The sequence below is a fragment of the Anomalospiza imberbis genome, chromosome 10 (genome assembly GCF_031753505.1).
Source record: "Anomalospiza imberbis isolate Cuckoo-Finch-1a 21T00152 chromosome 10, ASM3175350v1, whole genome shotgun sequence".
In the NCBI taxonomy this organism is placed as follows: Eukaryota; Metazoa; Chordata; class Aves; order Passeriformes; family Viduidae; genus Anomalospiza; species Anomalospiza imberbis.
In genome coordinates, this window is record NC_089690.1 from 9220187 (window position 1) to 9239402 (window position 19216).

Consider the following 19216-nt stretch of genomic DNA (forward strand, 5'->3'; position numbering starts at 1 on the left):
TCCCAGTTCCCAGAGGGGAGCAGTTGGAGGATGATGTTGCCTTGTCTTAGTGCTTCTTGATGGGGTGTGAGTACAGGAGGCTGATACTGGGCTGAGGAAGCTTTTCCTCTCACTGCACTTGCCCCATAACCTCAGAGGGACCTACAAGGTGTTCCCCTGCCAGATCCTGCAAGGCACATCTACTACCTAAGATCTGTGACGTACAGCTCTTGCTTTTGTTCTTGTCTCTGGAATGATAAATCACAGAGAGCTCCTGAGGGCTCATAAAACCACTGCTTGGAGATGGTGGAGAGCGTGATCTCAGTTATGTGCTCCTAGCAGGCTGGAAGAGCTCATCCGTTTCCACTTGTGCTGTATGGACATGCTGGAGCCTGAGCTTACTGGAAGAAGCAACATCCCTAGAGTGGTAAGAAGCAGGTGACAGTACCCGGCCCTGGAGACTGGCAGCAGGGCAATAGGGACTCAGTAATCAATGGGAAATGGCCAGGCAAAGACAGACCAGAGCTCACTAATTATGTATCTTCTTGGGGACAGAGAGTCTGGGGGCTGCAGACATGCCTCGTGCTCTGGTTTGGGCAGCTTATGGCAGCTCCTGGCCCTCACAGGGCTGGGGACACTGGGCCAGGAGGGTCTGTCCCTTCAGCCACTGAGAGGACAGGAGTACTGCACAGTGCCATCACTTAACCAGCAAGACTGTGGCCAGGAGTACAGTGCCCCAGGACCTGGTCACCTCACCTGGGTCATGGCCATGGGAGGTGACCCAGGCAGGGGGCAGGACACAGCTAAGATCCTCTGAGCGCCCCTGCCTGACAGGAGTGAGCACCATTCCCACCTCCTTCAAGGTGCCAGCTGGGAGCTCCATATTCACCTGGTATTGGTGCTGTGGGCACTACGCATCTTGTAGGGATAGGGCAGGAAAAGCCACCTTGCAGAAAGCAGCAGCAGGCTGGCAGAGCCCCGAGTGGTTCTGGGCCATGACCAGGCTGCAGATGCCCAAGAAGTGATGTCTCAGCTGCTGTGTGTTTTCCTCCCTCCCCCATCCATGCCCACAGTGCCCTCACTCCTGTCAGACAGTTCCAGGGGTAGCTGTGGGTAGTAACCAACTGGTTTTCTCCCAGCAGCAGCAGAGGCAGACGGTGCTGGGACTGTGAGGCTGATGCACGTCCTGGAGCCTGGTGCAGGTGACATGAGCTGGATCACAGAGGAGCAGATGCTGCTCGCCAGGCTGACCTCTCTCATCTCCCCTGCCAGCGGGGACAAAGCCAGGGGGCCCCAGAGGTCAGTGAGGGGCACAGGGGGATGCAGCATTGCTAGGATGGGGGAAGGGGCTGTGCTTGACAGAGATGATCCCATAGGGCAAGGAAGGCTGGTGGGGGAGAGAGTTGTGCTGATGCTCCCAGAAAGATGGATGCCACACATCCTTGAGGGTGTCTGAGTGCCTGGTGGCCCAGTCTTTCCATCTCAAGCTGCTTACTAGGGATCAACGGACCCAAGACCCACAGTCAGGGCATAAATTGAGGAAAGAATTATCTGCCACAAATCCCATCCATGGCTCCATTGTTGCCCCAGAATGGGCAGCTGTTAGCTGTGATTCCTGCCCCACTGCTATGGCAGGGATGATAGTATTCCCATTTGTCCTGGGCTGGAATTTGTAAATTTGCAGTGGGGTGATGTGGCTCTTGCTGCCAGCACTGCTGCATGGCCTGTTAGATGTCTGACTGCTCCAGTTTCCCTGTGTCTCATCCCACAGGACTGTGCAGCCTTAGAGGTGTGTGGCCAGCCTGCCTCTGAGGCAGGTGGGCACAGAGCAGAGATGCCATGGAGGCTTGCAAGGCTTGAGGGTTTTATTTCCACATTCAGCACAGCATGAACACCCTATGTTCCTCCTTCCCCCATCTCCACCGCTTGGCTGGTGGGCACCTGCGAGCATCACTGTGGCAGGTACTGCTTGGGGTCCCCAGGGAAAGGCAGGGCAGGTGCCTGGTTGAAGTGAGCCACGAGGAAGATTCCAACAGTGCCACACACAAAGAGAGAGGCCATGATGAAGAAGCAGACACGGTCGATCACCTGTCCCACCATCATCCACTCTTCGCTCTCCTGCCAGTGGCACAAGAAGGGTGAGGGCTGTGCCCACTGCCCCCCATGCAGATCCCTCTCCCCCCAGCCCTGACTCACGCTGCTGAAGTCGTTCTGCTCCCGCGTGGCATTGGCGATGTAGTTGCAGGCATCCACGCAGGCGCGGATCTCAGGACCTGCCTCCTCCAGGCTCTGGCAGAAGTCCTGAGAACTGCCACTCTCCAGACCACGTCCTGCGAGTAGCAGAGCCAGCACAGCGGGCACCAGCAAGCGCTCAGCCACCTGGCACAAAGCCCAACTTCACAGGAAGGTGCCAACGCCCCAGGGTCACTCACCAATCTTCTCCAGCACAGTTTTCATCAGCCCATCTCTTTCCTTCTGCTTCTCAAAGAGCAGCTCGGTCCTGGCTTTCCAGAGCATGTACTCATCAGCTTTCACCATGAGCCCCAGGGAGCTGCGTCTGCGGATGGCTCGCGGAGGCCCTGGGGTCTCCTCTGGCACGGCCATGCCCAGGTAGCGGGGCAGGAGATGCAGGAACACCTGGGCACAGTGTCGCCTGTGGGGATCTGTCCCCCTCACACCACCCAGAGCACCCAATGGGTGTGACTGGTTTCCCTGGCATTGCTTGGAGCATGGTGCTATTGGGATGTTGGCACCTGCTGCTCCCCAGTGTTGTGAGTGGCTTGGTGGCACGGTCTGGTCCATTGGAGACATCTGGGGCCTTCTCTTTGTGCCAGGACTTGCACTCAGAGGAAGGCATGCCTGCCACCTTACTCTGCAAGGGACATGGCCTTGATCCCCAAATACCCACCCCATTCCCCCTGTACAAAGGGTAGGGGGATGATGGCAGGTACCTGGCGCACTCTCTGGGACATGCAGTGAGTGTTGGGCGTTCTCAGGGAGACGTTGAGGACAATGACAGCATTCACCACAATCACCACTGTCACCACCATGAGGAAGGTCAGGTATCTGGGGAGGGGGCACAGAGCCTCAGTAGGGCTGCTGGGTCACAAGCTATGGTCATGCAAGGTCCTTCTCTGTGCCCTCCTGCTGGTGGAAGCTGGTGACAGGCAGTGAAACATGGGCAAGTGGTAGCCCTGTGTCAGCCCCATCTGGGCTGAGGGTTATTTCTGTACCGAGGTCCTGTCCCTGGGCACTGTCTGCTCTACAGCACCTGAGACCCTGCTGGCACAGTGTGACAAGAGGGCTGGCACCCCAATCCTAATGTGTCACTTACTTTCCAATCAGAGGCACAGCCTGGGAGGTCTCAGGCACCTTCTGGGCAATGAGGAAGAGGAAGACAGTCTGGGCCAGGAGAACATTGATGGAGACGGTGCATTTCTGCCCGCCCGCTGCCAAGGAGGGGGAAAGGCAGAGTTTGGCACAAGGTAGTACAGTGGGGATTGCCCTCCTAAGGCAAAAAAAAACCCACCCAAAAGCTGAATTAGACAAGTCCTGCCTTGAGGCATTAACTATGGGATACCTAGAAATTTACACACTCCCCTCAATCCAAGTACTACAGGAGTGGGTGAGAGATAATTCTGATGGTCCCCATGCACAGAGGGAACAAGGAGCCCTTCCTGGAGTGCCGCTGTCCCCTTGCACATCCCCATGCTCACAGTGGCACGGTCCCACTGTACCTTTGGCGGGCAAGAAGTAGACGAGCACAGCCATGGCAGAGATGAGGACACAGGGCACGATGATGTTGATGATGTAGAAGAGTGGCTTGCGCTGGATGATGAGGTAGAAGATGACCTGCTGGTACTGGATATCATCTGGGGTGAAGTGCTGTGAGTTGATGATCTTCCGAGCAGGGCGGTGCTTGATGGCCCATTCGCCATTCTCTGCATCGTGATGGTGCCAGGTGAGCCCCACTGTCCCACGGGGGTGCTGGGCCTCCAGCCCCCCAGTCCAGGGAGGAAGGGGAGGACTGGTGATTGGCATGGGCCCCACAGGGCACCCAGGCTTTGCACAGTGCTAGAGCCACTTGTGAGGGAGATGAGCACTGTGGAATGTGCCACGGTGCCTGGGTAAAATACTCCAAAAAGCAGTTGGATGGGGCAGCTGGGCACATGTGGGGCACCTTTAACCCTTTGAGGGCTCCCAGGGCTACAGCTGTGAGGCTGGGGTCCCCCCATCTCTGCATTTCACAGTGCCACAGAGGGAAGCCAAGCATGACACTGGGTGACAGTGCACCGCTCTCTCGTGCTCTCCGCAGGAGCGATAGATTTTTCCCCAGTCAAGATCGCAACTCAGGCCGGTAATGAAAAAATAAATCTCGCTGCCTGAAAAGCATTTTGTTCCTTCAATATGCAATTAAAATGTGATGGAAAACGTCATTGTTTGGCCATGACAGCTACATTCCCAGCATCAATCAAGCTTGCAGGAGCGGTGCTCTCCAGCAGCAGCTGCCAGGCTGCAAGAGCCTCGAGCCGGGGGGGTTAGAAAAACAAATCTCTCCCACACTCCCGCTTCCACTAATAACTTAAGTGCCCATGTAATGGTGGGAGCTGCTAATAGTCCCGGCAGCCCTGCTTTTGGCAGCCAGCAGTGTAGCAGCAGACCTGCTGGATGTCCCCTGTGGTGGGACACCCTTGTGCCGTCGCTGTGGCTGCAGTGTTACCTGTGAAAGCCTCGGGGTCAATGAAGATCCACTCCACAGTCTGGCCATCCTCCACTGTCAGCAGCAGGTTGATTTCATTAGCGCTGTACGTCTGGGACCTGGGGAGAGATGAGGTGGTGGCACAGGCTGGCATGCAGCAAGCTGTATGGGCAAAGGGTGCCAATGCGGCACCAGGCCATGCTGGCCACCTCCAGCTCTTCACTGGGGTGCTTGGCTTGTTCGTGGTGCCTCCTGCTAAGTGGCAGGGGATAGGCAGGTGGCACTTATCTCCCCAGGGGCAAAGGTGGGCATCCCATGCCAATCCCTGCATCCCAGGAGGAGCTGCCATGGTGCCCATGCTCACTGGAAGACCATGGTGCAGTTCTGCCAGTCGAAGGGGAAGTAGGTGACGTGGATGACGCAGACGCTGCGGTAGATGGCAGGGGGCAGCCAGTAGATGCTGCCATCAGGGGACACCAGCACGTTGGTGTAGAGGGTGATTTCAAACGTCCCGTCGATGCTGGGGGGAAAAGGATGGGCTCAACCCCAAACTATGCCTGGGGGGCAGCTGCCAGCCCTATGTGGGGATGTGTCCCCATTGCCCTGTCACCTACTTGTTCTCCAGGACGATGTCCGGCAGCCAGACCATGGTGGAGGGCACCCGCAGCTGCTGGATGTTGTCGTATTTCTCGGGATCCCAGCTCAGGCGATAATCAGACCATTGCTGGGAGAAGGAGAGATAGGGAGGAGGGGTCATGCAGCCCCCAAGATGAAAAAGCTTGTGAGCTGCCTGTGCTATGCTGCCCACAAAATGGGCTCATTTGGAGGTGCCCACAAAAGAGGATGCAGGTTACAGTGCCAGCCCCTCATGGGGTGCTACCCTGACATGCAAACATAGCTGGGCATGATCCTGCCAAGAGGGGAGGGTTCTCACCATCTCAATCCAGACGTTGGTGGTGAGGGTCTCCTCCCGTTCATTCTGTCAGGGAAGGATGAGGGAGATGGCTTTAGTGCCCTGCCTTCTGCCCCACAAGTGGGGGCAAATTCTGTCCCACTGGGAGTACCTGTGAGGGTCTCTCACCAGGGAGATGAGGTTTGTGAGGGTGAGCTTGAGGGAGACATCGATGATCTCATCCCCCCGGGCCGGGCGCAGTTGTTGATTGTAGTTGGACATGAGGTCCTGGAACAGCTTTTCCTCCTGGTTCCTGCAGCTCACACCTGGGAGGGTGCAAGCCATGTGACACCCCGGGGGGAAGGCAGTGGCGTCACTGATGCCCCCTGAACCTGATGTGTTGAGGGGGGAGGCACAGGGTGCATGGGAAAGGGATGCCCAGGCGCGTGTTGCTGCGGTGTGTGCGCTCTGCTCCACGATCCGGACCGTCCCGTCGGTGCCCCGCGCGCAGGCAGGGCTGTGTCCCCGGCCCGCGCTCACCCAGCCCACCCGGGCAGCTCGCCAGGGCAGGACGCGGGGGCAGTGGGCTGCCAGCACAGGGACAGCCGGGCGGGGCGGTGCCTGGCACTGGACTCCCAGGGGTGACAAACGCCCAGGTGCAAAGGTGGGGGGTGATCAGGTGCCCTCCAGGCCTCTCCCTGGCCGGGCAGATCTTACCTGCCAGGGTGCAGAGGACGAGGAGGAAGCCGTGGCCACGCATGGCGGTGCCGTGGGCGCAGGGGCTGGGGCTCCGCTCGGCCGCCTGCGCCGACGTGTTCTGGGCCTGGCGCCCGCTGGGACAGGACAGCTGTCCCCTGCCACCGTCAGCTGTTCCCAACAGCCACGGGGGCCCGGGAGGGACGCGTGACCACCCACTTCCCCCGCTGGTGGGGCGATGCCAGTTTGCTGGGAAGCTCCTCTGGCATTTTGTGCCGGAGAGGTTGGGATTGGGGCAAGGGGCAAAATGAGCTATGTGCCTTGGGTTCCCCGTGTCTCCCATAAAGGGGTGCATCTCTTTGCAGGTTATGGGAATGGGTGCCCCTCTGCCAGCACATCCTGTCCCTGCCATGGCGGTAGCTGCCCCCAGAATACAGGGTGGGGAAGGGGCAGGCAAGTCCCATCACATCAGCCTGGGGAGTCATGCCCGCCCGCCCCCACCACCACCCCGGGGGTTCAAATCCTTCCAGCCCCTGTGTAGGAGGGTCACGGGGACGGGGGGGATGGGGGTGTGGGGGTGTGGGGGTGTGGTGAGATTCCTGGCTCAGTGGAGAGGATGTGACAGCTGTCCTGAGCCACTGCCGGTGGGGGAACGTCAGAGGTGTCCCCTGAAACCAGAGCCCTGGCATGCCACTGCTGAGCTGGGGAAGGAGACACCTCTCCGGGCCCCCTGCCTTGGACTGTGGGATGGAGCGTGCTGGGGGGACACTGTAGGTCCAGATGGGGGATCATGGGGGCAGGGGAAAAATGTGGGCACTGGTGGCATCTCTGCCAGCTGCAGTGGGTCTGCAGGGGATGGTGCCATGCTGGGGGGGCCAACTCCTTCCCCAGCCCATCCTGCCCCAAGTGCCCAGCCCACAGAGGTAGCAGGGCCAGTACCACCACACCCCTTCTGGCCACAGCTGGGGTCCACCACACTCAGGACATCCAACAACACCCATTCCCTGGGTGGGCATCACCCTCCCCAGGACACACACAGTGTTCAGGATGGGCATCGTTCCCCATTGGGGCACACTGAGGGCAGCCAACAGTTCAGTGCCCCATGGCAAGAAGCTTTATTTTCCCAAACAAAGAGAGGTGGGGGAGAGGCTGGCACATGGGATCCCCACAGCCCCCTAGATGAAGCGCTTGTTCTCCTCCCGGTAGTCATAGGGGTCTCCGGCAAAGGGCAGTGGCGGTGGGTGGTTGTAGATGCCCATGAGGAAGATCCAGAGGGTGCCCACCATCAGCATGGGGGTGATGAGGAAAAAGCACAGGCGGTCCAGGGTGCGGGCCACACGGTTCCAGTTGTCAATCTCCTGTGGAGAGAGCCAGGATCCAGGCAGTGTGGGGGCACAGGGAGCTCCCCCTGCCCTTCCAGGGCCCATGTCCCTACCTCATTGTAGCTGTTTTCATCCCTCATGTGCTTGACAATGTAGTTGGCATTGTCAATGACAGGTTTGATACGCTCGTAGGGCTGCTCCTCGCCTGAGTCCATGCCCAGCGGCACCAAGCCTGAGGATCAGAGGGGGTGGTGAGATGGGCTCCGAAGGGCTGCCAACCCTGGAGACTCCAGCCCTTCCACCCTTCCCTCTGTCCCTGTGCTCACGGGCAGGGGTGATGCGGCTGGTCAGCCCGTGCCGCTCCGACTGCTTCTCGAACATGAGCTCGCTGCGGGACTTGACGCTGAAGTACTCCTCTGCTTTGGCTATGTAGCCGGCCGAGCTGCAGCGCCGGATGCTCGGGGCACCCGCCGGGCTCTCGGTCGGCTGTGTCATGCCCAACAGCCGGGGCAGGCTTTCCAGGAAGACCTGGGACACAAGAGGGAGTGTCATGTCCCTTGGCCACCTCCCCAGTGTGTTGCTACCTTGTCCCCACTTTCTGCCCACAAACTCCATCTGGCACAGATGCAATACCAGGGCTCTGCTGTCCCATGCTCTCTGTGGGGTACAGTGTGACCCTTCTACCCACCAGTGCACCCACCCCAACCCACACCCTGCTCACCTCTCTGACCCAGTCAGACATGATGTGGGTGCTGGGGGTGCGGAAGTGGAAGTTGAGGACCACGACGGAGATGATCACAACGGCTGTCACCAGAAGCATGATAAAAAGCAGATACCTGGTAGGGAGCATTGGAGCCGGCATTGCCACAGGGACTGGGCACAGGCAGAGCTGCCCTCTGGCACCAAGGGACTCCACAATGTCCCTGCTGCACTCAGTGGTGCCCAGGACTCACTTGCCGATGAGGGGGATGGCGTGGGAAGTGGCAGGCAGGCGCTGGGAGATCAGCAGGAGGAAGACAGACTGGGCCAGGAGCACTGAGATTACCAGGGTCATCTTCTCACCACCTGGAGAACAGGTGAGCTCAGGGCAAACCTTGCCCCAGGTACTTCTAGCAGAGTCCCCAGTGCCAGGGTTGCCCTTCCAGTGTCCCATGATACAGTGCCCCATAAGGGGTTTTCTGTTATGGGAATGCCCTGGGGTCCCGCATGGGATATCCTGTACCCAAGTGCACCTCTGCCAGGATGCCTGGCTGGGGTGATGGTGTTCTAGATGGGGATATTCTAATTCTGGGATGTCGTCATTGGGGTGTTGCCTGGTGCAGGTGTGGGACACAGAGGTGCCCCATGGATGTGACTCCCATTGCTGGCACACATGCCACAGGGCTCACTCACTGTCGGCAGGCAGGTAAAAGACGAGGATGACCATGAAGGCGATGAGGATGCAGGGTATGACGATGTTGATGACATAGAAGAGCGGCTTGCGCTTGATGATGAGGTAGAATGTGATGTCCTGGTGCTCACTGGTGTCCGGGGGAATGTCAGGGTAGATGTTCTTGCGGGCTGGGCGGTGGATGATTTCCCATTCCCCATTCTCTGCCAGGGCACAGGGGACAGCACACAGCATGGGGGACACCTGCCATGACTGTCCTCACCAGGTCCACTAGCACCAGTCTTCCCCCTCAGAGTGTGGATAGCATTCCAAGGTGGAATGAGTGCCAGGATGCCAAAGCTCCAGGTAATGAAGTTTCTCCATGGCAGTATGCCCCACTCCAGAATGCCCCCTCCCACCCCTGACCTTTACAGGGTGTCCCCCTGCCACGGGACATGACAGAGAGCACCAGCATTACCTGTGAAGCCTTCGGGGTCAATGATGATCCACTCCACTGGGTAAGACCTCCCTGTGTCTGGGTCACTGTCCGTCTTCAAGTGTATGTTGATCTCCAGGGCACTGTATGCCAGCGACCTGGACCACAGCCAGGGGGTCAGACAGTGAGGGGCTGCTGGGTACCCACCACCGAACCCACCCTGACCTCCAGCATGATGGACTTAGGCCACCAAGTCACCTACAGACTCCATCTTACTGCACCTCAACAGCAAGGGGAGGAGCTGGCAGCAGCAGGCACCCAGGCATGACATGGCCACACTGCTGCCCTGACCCAGCCACCCAGCACCTGAATCTGAGGGAGCAGTTCTGCCAGTCAAAGGGGAAGAAGTCCACGTTGATGAGGCAGGTGCTGCGGAAGATGGCGGGTGGCAGCCAGTAGACGTAGCCCGTGTCGTAGATGAGGACGTTGCAGTAGTAGGCGACCTCAAAGAGCCCATCATTGCTGTGCCAGGAGGGAGACAAGGTTATGGCATGGCTGGGAAGGGGCCAGGGGAGTCCTGGACATGCACTGGGAGCAGTTCAGAAGAATTGGGAGGGGAAATTAAGGCACAGCTCACTTGTTCTCCAGGACTATCTCTGGCAGCCACAACATGTCTGGCGGCAGGCGGAGCACCTCAACACCCCCAAACTCAGACTTGTTCCACTGCAGGCGGTAATCGGTCCAGCCCTGGAGGGGAGGATCCTCAGGTCACTCCCTCACCATGCTGGGCCACCCCATAGTGGCACAACTGATGCTGTGACACCTGTCCCTACTCACGTGCTCGAGCCATACGTTGGTGGTGAGCGTCTCGTCCACCTCTTTCTGCAAACAGCAACATGGGGCAGTGAGAGGCCAGGGTGTCCCCCCACCCCAGGACCCCCAACCCTTGCCAGCCAGGGTTGGGACAGCAGCCTCAGGGTTCCCCGCCATGCAACCAAGCCCTAGGAGTGAGGCCTGGCTGAGGGACACCCCAAAGTGGGCCCTGCCCACTGGGACTCACCAGTGAGATTAGGTTGGAGAGGGTGAGGGCCAGGTAGACATCCACAACCTCATCAGTGGAGACCACAGGGCGCAACTCTTTGTCATAGCCCTTCTCCTCGAACAGATGGTGAATGAGCCGCTCCTCGTGGTTCACGCAGAGCCCACCTGGGGGTGTGGGGTCAGGCAAACCAGGGGGCTCAGGGGTTGCTGGGCCCAAATGCCACCCCCTAGGATGCTTGGCAAGGGCAGGGTGGTATAAGAATAGAGGGGAGAGGAACAGGCCAGGACATGTCTGTGCTGCACAGGAGAACAGCGCAGAAATGACAGACACATGGGAGAACATGGTCACACATGGTCACGGGACAAGGACATGGGCACAGACACAGATACAAACCCAGCACAGAGAGGGACACAGGCACGAGACATTTGGATACAGACATGGTGGAACTGTGCACATAGGTGGCTGTACACACAGAACACACATGGACTCATGGACATGGACCCAGTGTGTGCAGGGACACGTGGTCATAGATTTGGCACAGACACTCACAGGGACACATGGATACAATGACACTGTGCACTGACAGCACATAGCCCAGGTAGGGACATGGCTCTGGGTGGCACAGCCAGGAAGGAAGCACAAAGGACACGCAGTGAGCCGACTCTGACAGGTAATACCCAAAATGCAGCCCTGGGGACCCTGGTGCCCAGTTTGGACCCTGCCACCATCATCCCCCACCAAACCCATCGAGGAGGCCCATAACCCTATGGGCACCCCATGCAGCAGAGCAGCGGGGCACCCCATGACCCAGACCCTGCTCACCCGACAGCATCAGTGCCCCGAGCAGGGCCAGCTGCTGCAACAGGTTCCCCATGCCGTGCCCGCGGTGCCCTCACGCCGTGCCAGGCCCTGGCTGCTTCCCTGCCTGGCCCGGCTGAGCGGATGTCCGGCTGCCGGAGGGAGTGGGAGATGGATGGTGCCAGGTGCTGAGGGGGAAGGGTACCGGCACCAGAGAGCTGCTCCAACCCCTCTCTTCCGGCTCCCCCACATGCAGGGAAGGGGAGATGGGCAGGCACAGCTGGCCTTGCTGGCCCCACGGGTGTCAGCCCATCACCCTGAGCCTGGGCACCGCAGCACAGGCACTGCTGGGCACGGGAAGCAGCCGTCCCTTCCCTGCTGCTCAGCAGTCCCTGTGGTGGTGCTGCTCGGAGTGGCAGGGTCCCCACGGCAGGGTCCCCAGGGTACCCACTGATTCCCAAGCACCAGTGGGTGCACCCAGGGCTGACACCCACCATTGAGCACTGACCCGGGGCACATCCAGCCCCTGCATCGGGAGGTTTCATGTGGGTCTCTGAGGGGCATCACCAGGGTGAGCAGCAGTGCTGCGCTGTGGGTGCTGCATGGTCAGGAGGGTGTCTGACACCGGGGGAAGGGGCTGGGGAGTCCGTGCCAGGGTGGGCACAGCAGGAACCAAGGCTGGAGGCATCACTTCGGAGTACAAGGCAGATGGGAAGGGGGACGTAGTGGGATATCATAGCTCCCCTGGAAAGTCCCTCCGCTGTCACCCACTTCACCAGCATTGTGTGGCACAGCACTCACTTCACATTCGCCAGATACTGGAAAATAGAGCCCTTCTTTATTGAAAAATAAACCTTCTCTGTACAAATAAATAACAGCTCAGGTGCCTCTGGGAAAGATGGGGTGAGGGTGGGCTTGCCAAGTTGGGGGTTCCAGGGGAGAGGAGGACTGTGATTCCTGGCAGAGATGCTTCAGGTACCCACCAGGCCCCCATTGCCCTGGGGAAGTAAGGAAATGCTGGTGGGATGAGAGACTGAGGTACAACTGGGGACAAAGGTGTGGAAGAGCCTAAGACTGGGAGTGGAGTGTGTTTGAAGGACATAAGGGACACCTGCCGCAGTGCTCTCTCCCCATGCTGGCACACTACCCCATTAGGTTTTCAGCGCTTCGAGTGCCAGAGCGACGAGGCCAGGCATGCTACGGGCCAGTGTGTCACTCTCCAGCCCCACAAGGCCAGTGAAGGTTGTGGGACGGCCCCCTACAGTGGCTCGAACCTGTGCCCGGTACAGTCCCTTGGAGTTTTTGGAGCCCAAGTCCACCAGGATCTGTGGGGAGACAACAGCACAATGAGTCCCAGGGGAGCCATGGGCAGAGTGGGACAGTGGTGGGCTGGGGGATGGCACTGCCTGGCTGCCAGGGTGTGTGGCCCAGAGTGGCTGGATGGGGCACTCACCTCTTGGAAGGTCATGACCAGGTCTGCCTCAGGCACCCGCAGCACCCAGGCGTACAGGTCCCGCACCGCGCCCACCCGCACTGCCGACTCGTTGAGGCCAGGGCAGGCTGCAACCCCCGGGACAGGCAGGAGAGACATGGAGAGGACATCAGGGATCAATCCTGGGAGCACCATGCTGCTGCCCACCACAGGAAGGAGCACCCTTGCTCTGGGGACACCAGGGGAGCATGGGCAGAGTGGGGGAATATAGCAAAAGACTGTCCCACTGAAATGGGACAGCCGTGAGACGGGGCTGCAAGGCTGGGCTTGTCACCGTTCCCTTGGTGATACCTAGCACCTCTTAGTATCTGTGGGAGCTTACCTGTGCCCACACCTGCCTCCTCTTCCTCTTCCTCCTCCACCTTGGGCAGCTCCGTGGGCACCAGTTCACGTTTCTCCCTCCCTGCCACCAAGAGAGGTGTAAAACGCTGGCGGACACTGGCCGGACACAGAACTGGCCAGTGGATGGACACCCTGCTGTCCCATTGTCCCCAGTCCCTCCAGGCTCACGGGGTTCATGGCTTGGCACGAGGGTCCCTGCCAGCTCTCCAGATGCCTGTTGTGCCTCCATGGCTTCCAGGGTGGTGCCAAGGTCCAGCTCTGCCTGCAGCTGGGTGAGGAAGGCTCGTCCCTGTGCCACCATCTCCTCCACCACATCCTCACCCTGATGAAGGGAAGAGTGGGACAGGATGGGTGATGGGGCACCCACAGGGCACCCGTGGGCACAGCCATGTGCATGGTGGCAGAGTGCAGGACATGGGTGTGCTGGTGTCAGACAGGGAATTGGTGACATGCAAGTGGCTGTGTTGGGTCAGATCCTAAGCTGCAGGGTCAGACCCATGGCTGGCTCTGCACTGGCTGGACTCGGAGCACTGGTTTCATCTGGGGAGGGTGAGATGTCCCTTCTGTGATGGCAAAGTGACAGTTGCCACTTCTGCAGCTGCACAGAGGACAATGGACCCACGGGATGTCAGGAGGGGACACAGGGGAACTGAAGGAGTTTGGTCCCTGGTGGCCCAGTCACAAGAGGACAGGGATTCTCCCAGCCTGTCCCTCCCCACATACCTGCAGGAAGAGCTGCATCTCCCCAGAGAGCTGCTCCCTGTCCCGTGTTGTCACCAGGTGGCTGCCCCCTGCCACAGTCCTCAGAGCCTCCACCCAGTCCTGCAGCTGGGGTCCCACGACCCCAAAAAGCTCTGCAAAGGGGGGCAGCCGCCTGCCCCCCCACCTGGAAGTACAATGGGGCGAGCTCAGACTGGTTGGGCAGTGCCACCCTCTGCCCCCCACCTGGGCACCCTGGGGGAGTGCCCTGGTAGCAGCAGGAACAGGATCCCAATGCTTCAGGCTGTCCCCAAAATGGCATGTCAGTGGCCACCAATATCTCAACCACCTCCCCAACCTCTTTAGCCCCTCATCCCGTGGCCCACCATGCTTCACCTGCTGAGGGGTGTCTGGAGTCCCACTGCTTTGGGGCTGGATTGGCCCCCTGCCACAGCCAGGCCTGTGGGGACAAGAAAAGGACAGGACGAGGGATAGAGGAGCCCTGTTGGGAAGCCAGGGCAGGCTGCTGGTGCTCCAACCACCAGCACAGGGGAGACTGAGGGGACCCCAAGTGGACATGGGGTGGTCCAGCCTGGGAGAGTACCTGGGGCATCCCTGCGGACACGGGGAGGGAAAAAGTGCCCGTAGATCTTGCCCAGGAGCTGGGGCAGAGTGCGGGTGAGGAAGGAGAAATCAAACTGGTTTCGGATGAAGTCCCCTGCCCGGTGCAAGAGATCCACTAAGGTCTGGGCATAGGAGTGCAGCTCTGTGGGCATAGAGGGAGAGATGTGACCCTGGCCCCACGCCAGAAATGGGGTCCCTCCCTACACCCAAGCCCTGACATGACCCCCAGCTCACCACATCTTCTTGTCCTAGCATGGCAGGTCTCCTCGGCCAGACGGGCACAGGTGGCCCGGCCCTGAGGTGCCCGACAGGAGCCGGTGTAGAAGGCGCAGAGACGGGCGCGCTCCAAGGACTGCTGCTCGGGGGGCAGCTGCGCCACGGCCAGCAGGTCGAAGCAGCTCGGTTCTCGGCTGCCAGGGGCAGCTGTGAGAGAACCGGCGATGCCATGAGAGCTGAAAACCGCCTGGGCATCTCCGTGCCCCCTGCGGTGCGGCCGGCAGCACTCACAGTCCATCTGGAGATCCAGCCAGTCCGTGAAGGCAGTGACACGGGTGTAGACTCCTGGTTTGCCCCGCTCGCCGCAGCCATCACCCCACGAGGTGATACCGTAGAGGATAAAGTGGTGCGAAGTGGGATCCTCGCACGCCAGCGGGCCCCCTGAGTCGCCCTGCAGGGGAAATGCCGGTGCATTGGCCTGGGCTGGGACCCCAGCCATACTGATGTGCTGTGTGCACGCCCATCACTGTGTGAGGGATTTTTGAAGTGGGCTGCTGACAGTCCCTCAGGCACGGTGTTACCTGGCAGGAGTCGATGCCTCCAGACAAATACCCAGCACAGAACATGGCACTGGTGAGAAGGTCCTTGCCCAGGGCACCCCGGCATGTCTCCTGGCTGAGCAGGGGCACCTGTGCCTCCATCACCACGTCGGCTGCTGGTCCCTCTGCCAGGCAAGGCACCCGTTACAGGGTCCCCTGTGCCCGGACATCTCCCTCTCTTTCACATCCCCCTGCCTTGCCTCGGTGCGCTGGGGCTGGGCACCAGATAGGGCACAGAGGGGAACACCCCACGGAGTCTCTTACCTTCGTAGAGGGAGCCCCAGCCCGCGATGTAGCAGGGGGTGCCGGGGCTGGGCTCCGCGGAGCCGCTGGGAAGGCACACGGGGCTGACGGTGGGTGATGGGGCCAGCGGCACTGCCAGCTCCAGCAGCGCCAGGTCCCCGTGAAACGTCTTGGGGTTAAACTGGAAGGACATGTGGGGATGTCAGTGGGGGCTCCTGGGGCATGCACAGGGAGGTGGGGGTGGTGCCCACCTCCACCGACCTTAGGGTGAGGCAGGATGCGCCGGACGGGCACTGCCCGCTTGCCCGCTCCCGGCTTGGCCAGCTCGTGGTCGCCCACCACCACTGTCCACGCCAGCTCGTTCCGGTTCCTGGCGGGGTGGGAGGCAGCCAGTTACAGGGGAGATGGTACTTCCCCGTGCCCGCCTCTGCAGGGCATCATCCCCGTACTGCCGTGCCCCCACCATACCCGCCAAAGCAGTGTGCCGCAGTGAGGACCCAGGAGCGCCCCACCAGCACCCCTCCGCACATCAGCTCCCCGTGCAGCCGCACCGACACCAGCCAGGGCCAAGCGCCCCGCGGGGCTACGCTGCCGCCCATGATGCGTCCTCGGGGGGCTGTGCCGTTGGCTTGGGGGACCCCGCGGCGCCCACAGCTCCCTGGGAGACAAAGTCGGGATGAGGGGGGCGTCCTGCAGGCCGGCTGCTGGACACCCCACCTCCCAGGTGGGCTCGGGTGGCCGGGGATGGCCGTGGCAGGTGGAGGGGGTGGCGGGACATGAGGCGCGTCGGGCGCGCTGTCAAGCCTCATCGTGCTCACGGAGGCGAGCGGGCGGAGGGCCGGGGGCACCCCGCAGCCCGGCAGCTGCCGACGCTAACCTCTGCCCCCCGGCCCAGCGGGCAGCCGGGGGCCAGGGGCGCTCGCCGGCGTGGTGGGGGGGTGGCGTGGGCACGGCGGGGCCGCCCCCGCTCACCTGGTATTGCCGCCTCCACTGCTGCCTCAGGACTCGGGGCTGCGGCCACCGTCTCTGCAGGGACAGGATGTCATGGCATGTGGGAACACTCCCCCCCCGATGTCACCACCACAGCCCTGCTGTCATCAACTCGCTCCAGATCCTTTCAGTACCCCCAGACGCCCATCAGCCCGAACAAACATCCCTGTACCACCCCAGGGGGTGCTCATCACCCCCAGTGACTCAGTATCCCCAGTCTTCCCTTGCCCACTTCTCCCACCGCAGATTGTTCATTGCCCCTCAGTGTCCCAGCCCAGCCCAATTTGCTCATCGCTCCAAATACCTCCATACCCCAAATCTCCAATTCCCTTCCCAGATCCATCTCTCAGCCTTCCATCCACCACCTTATCACTCTATCATACCCCCACCTCCACCATTTCCCCACTCCATCCCAACACCCTCTGTCACCCCAACGCCGCATATCCTTCAAAGCATCCCCTGGGGATACCCCATTTTTTATTGTAGGGTCTCCCATCTCTGGGAGGAGCCGGGGGGGTGCAGGTGCCCACTCACGGCACTCCTGGAGGCGGTGGCGGCAGAGCTGGGCGCTGAGCGGGGTGCAGGTGTGCAGGGCCCCCTCAGGTGGGCACAGGCGCTGGTAGGGGGCGCAGGCCTGGCTCAGTGCCCAGTTGCGCTGGGGCAGCTCGGGCAGTGCCTGGGCATCCAGCAGGGCCTGGCAGCTGGGGGGCATGGCAGGGGACACAGCTGGTGCTGCAAGGACAGCAGGGCTGTGGGCTGGACATCATAACGTCCTCCCTGTGCTCCTCTGCCCAGGACACCCCAGTCTCTGCTTTGGGATGGGTGGGAAAGGGAGCATGATAGGCTGTGGAGTCAGGATGTTTTGTTAGGGTCTTCTGGGTACTGGGGTACGTTTTTGGGGTGAATATCTGAAAAGTTCACAAGGGACCAGGCAATTATTTGGATAGGGTTCCAGGTGATTAGGCAAGATCTAGATACTATGGGAACTGCTTAGGCAGGGTCGTTAGCAGTTAGAGATATATTTCAGGAGTCTGGGTACTGTTTTGGTAAAAGCCTGTAGGTTAAGCCTGTAGGGGATGAGTATGGTTTGGGTAAGATCTTGGGGTGCCATTTTGATAGGATTTCTAGGGGATGATGTAGGCATCCAAATATTTGGGTAGAGTCTCCAGGCATGGGTGCAGGTTTTGGTCGGAACTTCTGGGCATGGAATGGTGTTTGGATAAGACCCCTGGGCTGTGTTTGGCAGGGGATCCTGGGTTCTATTTGGTTAGGGTCTCCTGGGGACAGGGCAGGGCAGTGGGGGTAATGGGGTCATGACTCACGTGGGCAGCGGCCGGTGATGTTGGCGCAGGGTGGGAAGAGGCAGGGGGCACAGAGCCCGCAGGCACCCCGCTGCCGCTGCTGCTCAGACAGGGCCCGCTCCAGTGCCAGCAGTGCGCTCCTCAGTGCCGCCTCCAGCACCAGCGTCCCCCGGCTTGACAGTGCTGATGGGTACACACAGGGTGCTCAGACCCCCAGAGCCCCATCGCTGCCCCCCACCACAGCCATGGGGTGCCCCCAGCCCACCCGGTGCCTGCGCCCTGGTATTGCCACAGTGAGTGTCAGGCTGGGCATGGCCTTTCATCCTTTGACATTGCCTAGAGTGACAGCCACCAGTGTCACCTCCCTGCTGGAGCTGGCACATGCACACCTGCGTGTTTGTCCAGGTCTCTGTGTTCCTGTTTTACATGGAGACAGGGAGTGAACCCAGGCAGGTGTGCCCACATGTGTACCTCTGTGCACACTTTTGAGTGCACACTTGTGTGTACCAGGGTCCATGTGCCTGTGTCTGCATGTTCCTGCATGTGCCCATGTGTGTGCCCTGTGCCTGCCCTATGTGTGTATGCCCCCGTGTGCCCCTATCTGTGACCACCTGTACCCACCAAGAGCCACCTTCCTGCTGGCCATGCCCTGGCAGATTGTCCCCTGGGAGTGGCACAGATACTAGGGCCAGAGGGAGTGCTGGTACTGCAGGGCATAAACCACAGCACTTCCTGCATCCCCTGTGTCCCCTAGTGCCACTGCCAGCACTTGACACTCAGCAGGCATGCCCCGGGTTTTAGGGGGTTTTGACAAGGACCTGGTCATCCTGCTTGTGCTGCCACACTACCTGAGAGTGAACCCAAGAGTCTCGTCTCCTGCAGCCACCCATCTGCGGCCAACCTCTCCCGCAAAGACGCCCCCATCCCTGTGCCCCACTGACCTTGCAGGATGCTGGCTGGCATGGGGTACAGCCTCTGGCCCAGGGGAGCCGCCCCCACCAGCTGCAGCAGCGGCAGTAAAAGCACGGGGGGAACCAGCCGGACCCTGAGAAGACCGTCCCGTGTCCTCTTCCCTCTTTGCTCCATCCCCGGGCGGGCAAAGGGGGGCAGGCGGGGGGAACCCCCGAAATGCCCGAGGCAGGCAAGGAGGGATGGATATATACGGTGCCCCCCGGGCGGTGGGAGGAGAGAGGGGCCGGGGGAGCACAAACAGGCGAGTTCATTAATGTCGCGCCAAGATGCCAGCTCGGGGCGGGGGGCGCGGGGGGGGCGCAGCCGGGGCCTCAATGCCGCCTTTGTTCGACGAGGCCTCCGGGCGGGCAGCATCAGACGGGCGCTGCGCTCCGGCGCTGCCCGCGGCCCTTGATCATTTTCACGCCAAGCCCTGGCCGCGCCACCCTCCCTCCTGCGGGCCCCGGGCGGGTGGGAACGCACCGGCGGCTGCGGGCGCGGGGGGCCCGGGCTGGGCGTGGGAGCC

General features: G+C 60.7%; 3 protein-coding genes across 4 annotated transcripts; all 3 read right to left on the reverse strand.

Annotated features, from left to right (window-relative positions):
- Positions 1–1819: 1819 nt before the first annotated feature.
- CHRNG (cholinergic receptor nicotinic gamma subunit) lies at positions 1820–6550 on the reverse strand. The gene is given in 13 exon segments (XM_068200528.1): positions 1820–2097; positions 2176–2309; positions 2412–2616; positions 2931–3045; positions 3314–3428; positions 3717–3920; positions 4700–4797; positions 5043–5198; positions 5293–5402; positions 5613–5657; positions 5760–5896; positions 6288–6471; positions 6473–6550. Coding segments are annotated over 13 exon segments (1734 nt in total). The 5' UTR covers positions 6536–6550; the 3' UTR covers positions 1820–1929.
- Positions 6551–7357: 807 nt separating this feature from the next.
- On the reverse strand, positions 7358–11551 carry CHRND (cholinergic receptor nicotinic delta subunit). 2 transcript variants are annotated; one of them, XM_068200532.1, is made up of 12 exons: positions 11258–11551; positions 10454–10599; positions 10231–10275; positions 10031–10140; positions 9760–9915; positions 9436–9551; positions 8981–9181; positions 8542–8653; positions 8310–8424; positions 7915–8116; positions 7702–7820; positions 7358–7624 (listed from the first exon to the last, which is right to left on the reverse strand). In XM_068200532.1, exons 1-12 carry the CDS (start codon positions 11307–11309, stop codon positions 7442–7444), a joined length of 1557 nt encoding a protein of 518 aa, XP_068056633.1. In that variant the 5' UTR covers positions 11310–11551; the 3' UTR covers positions 7358–7441. The 2 variants fall into 2 exon arrangements, with proteins under 2 accessions (XP_068056633.1, XP_068056632.1); XM_068200531.1 differs by lacking the exon at positions 11258–11551 and having other exon boundaries at positions 10454–10792.
- Positions 11552–11860: 309 nt separating this feature from the next.
- On the reverse strand, positions 11861–19175 carry PRSS56 (serine protease 56). The gene is made up of 17 exons (XM_068200533.1): positions 18681–19175; positions 17761–17922; positions 16973–17170; positions 16421–16474; positions 15917–16106; positions 15710–15818; positions 15470–15629; positions 15188–15330; positions 14898–15057; positions 14625–14813; positions 14371–14532; positions 14163–14226; positions 13791–13953; positions 13236–13389; positions 13048–13128; positions 12687–12793; positions 11861–12558 (listed from the first exon to the last, which is right to left on the reverse strand). The coding sequence occupies exons 1-17, from the start codon at positions 19063–19065 to the stop codon at positions 12385–12387; spliced, it is 2655 nt and encodes an 884-aa protein (XP_068056634.1). The 5' UTR covers positions 19066–19175; the 3' UTR covers positions 11861–12384.
- Between the last annotated feature and the right edge of the window lie 41 nt (positions 19176–19216).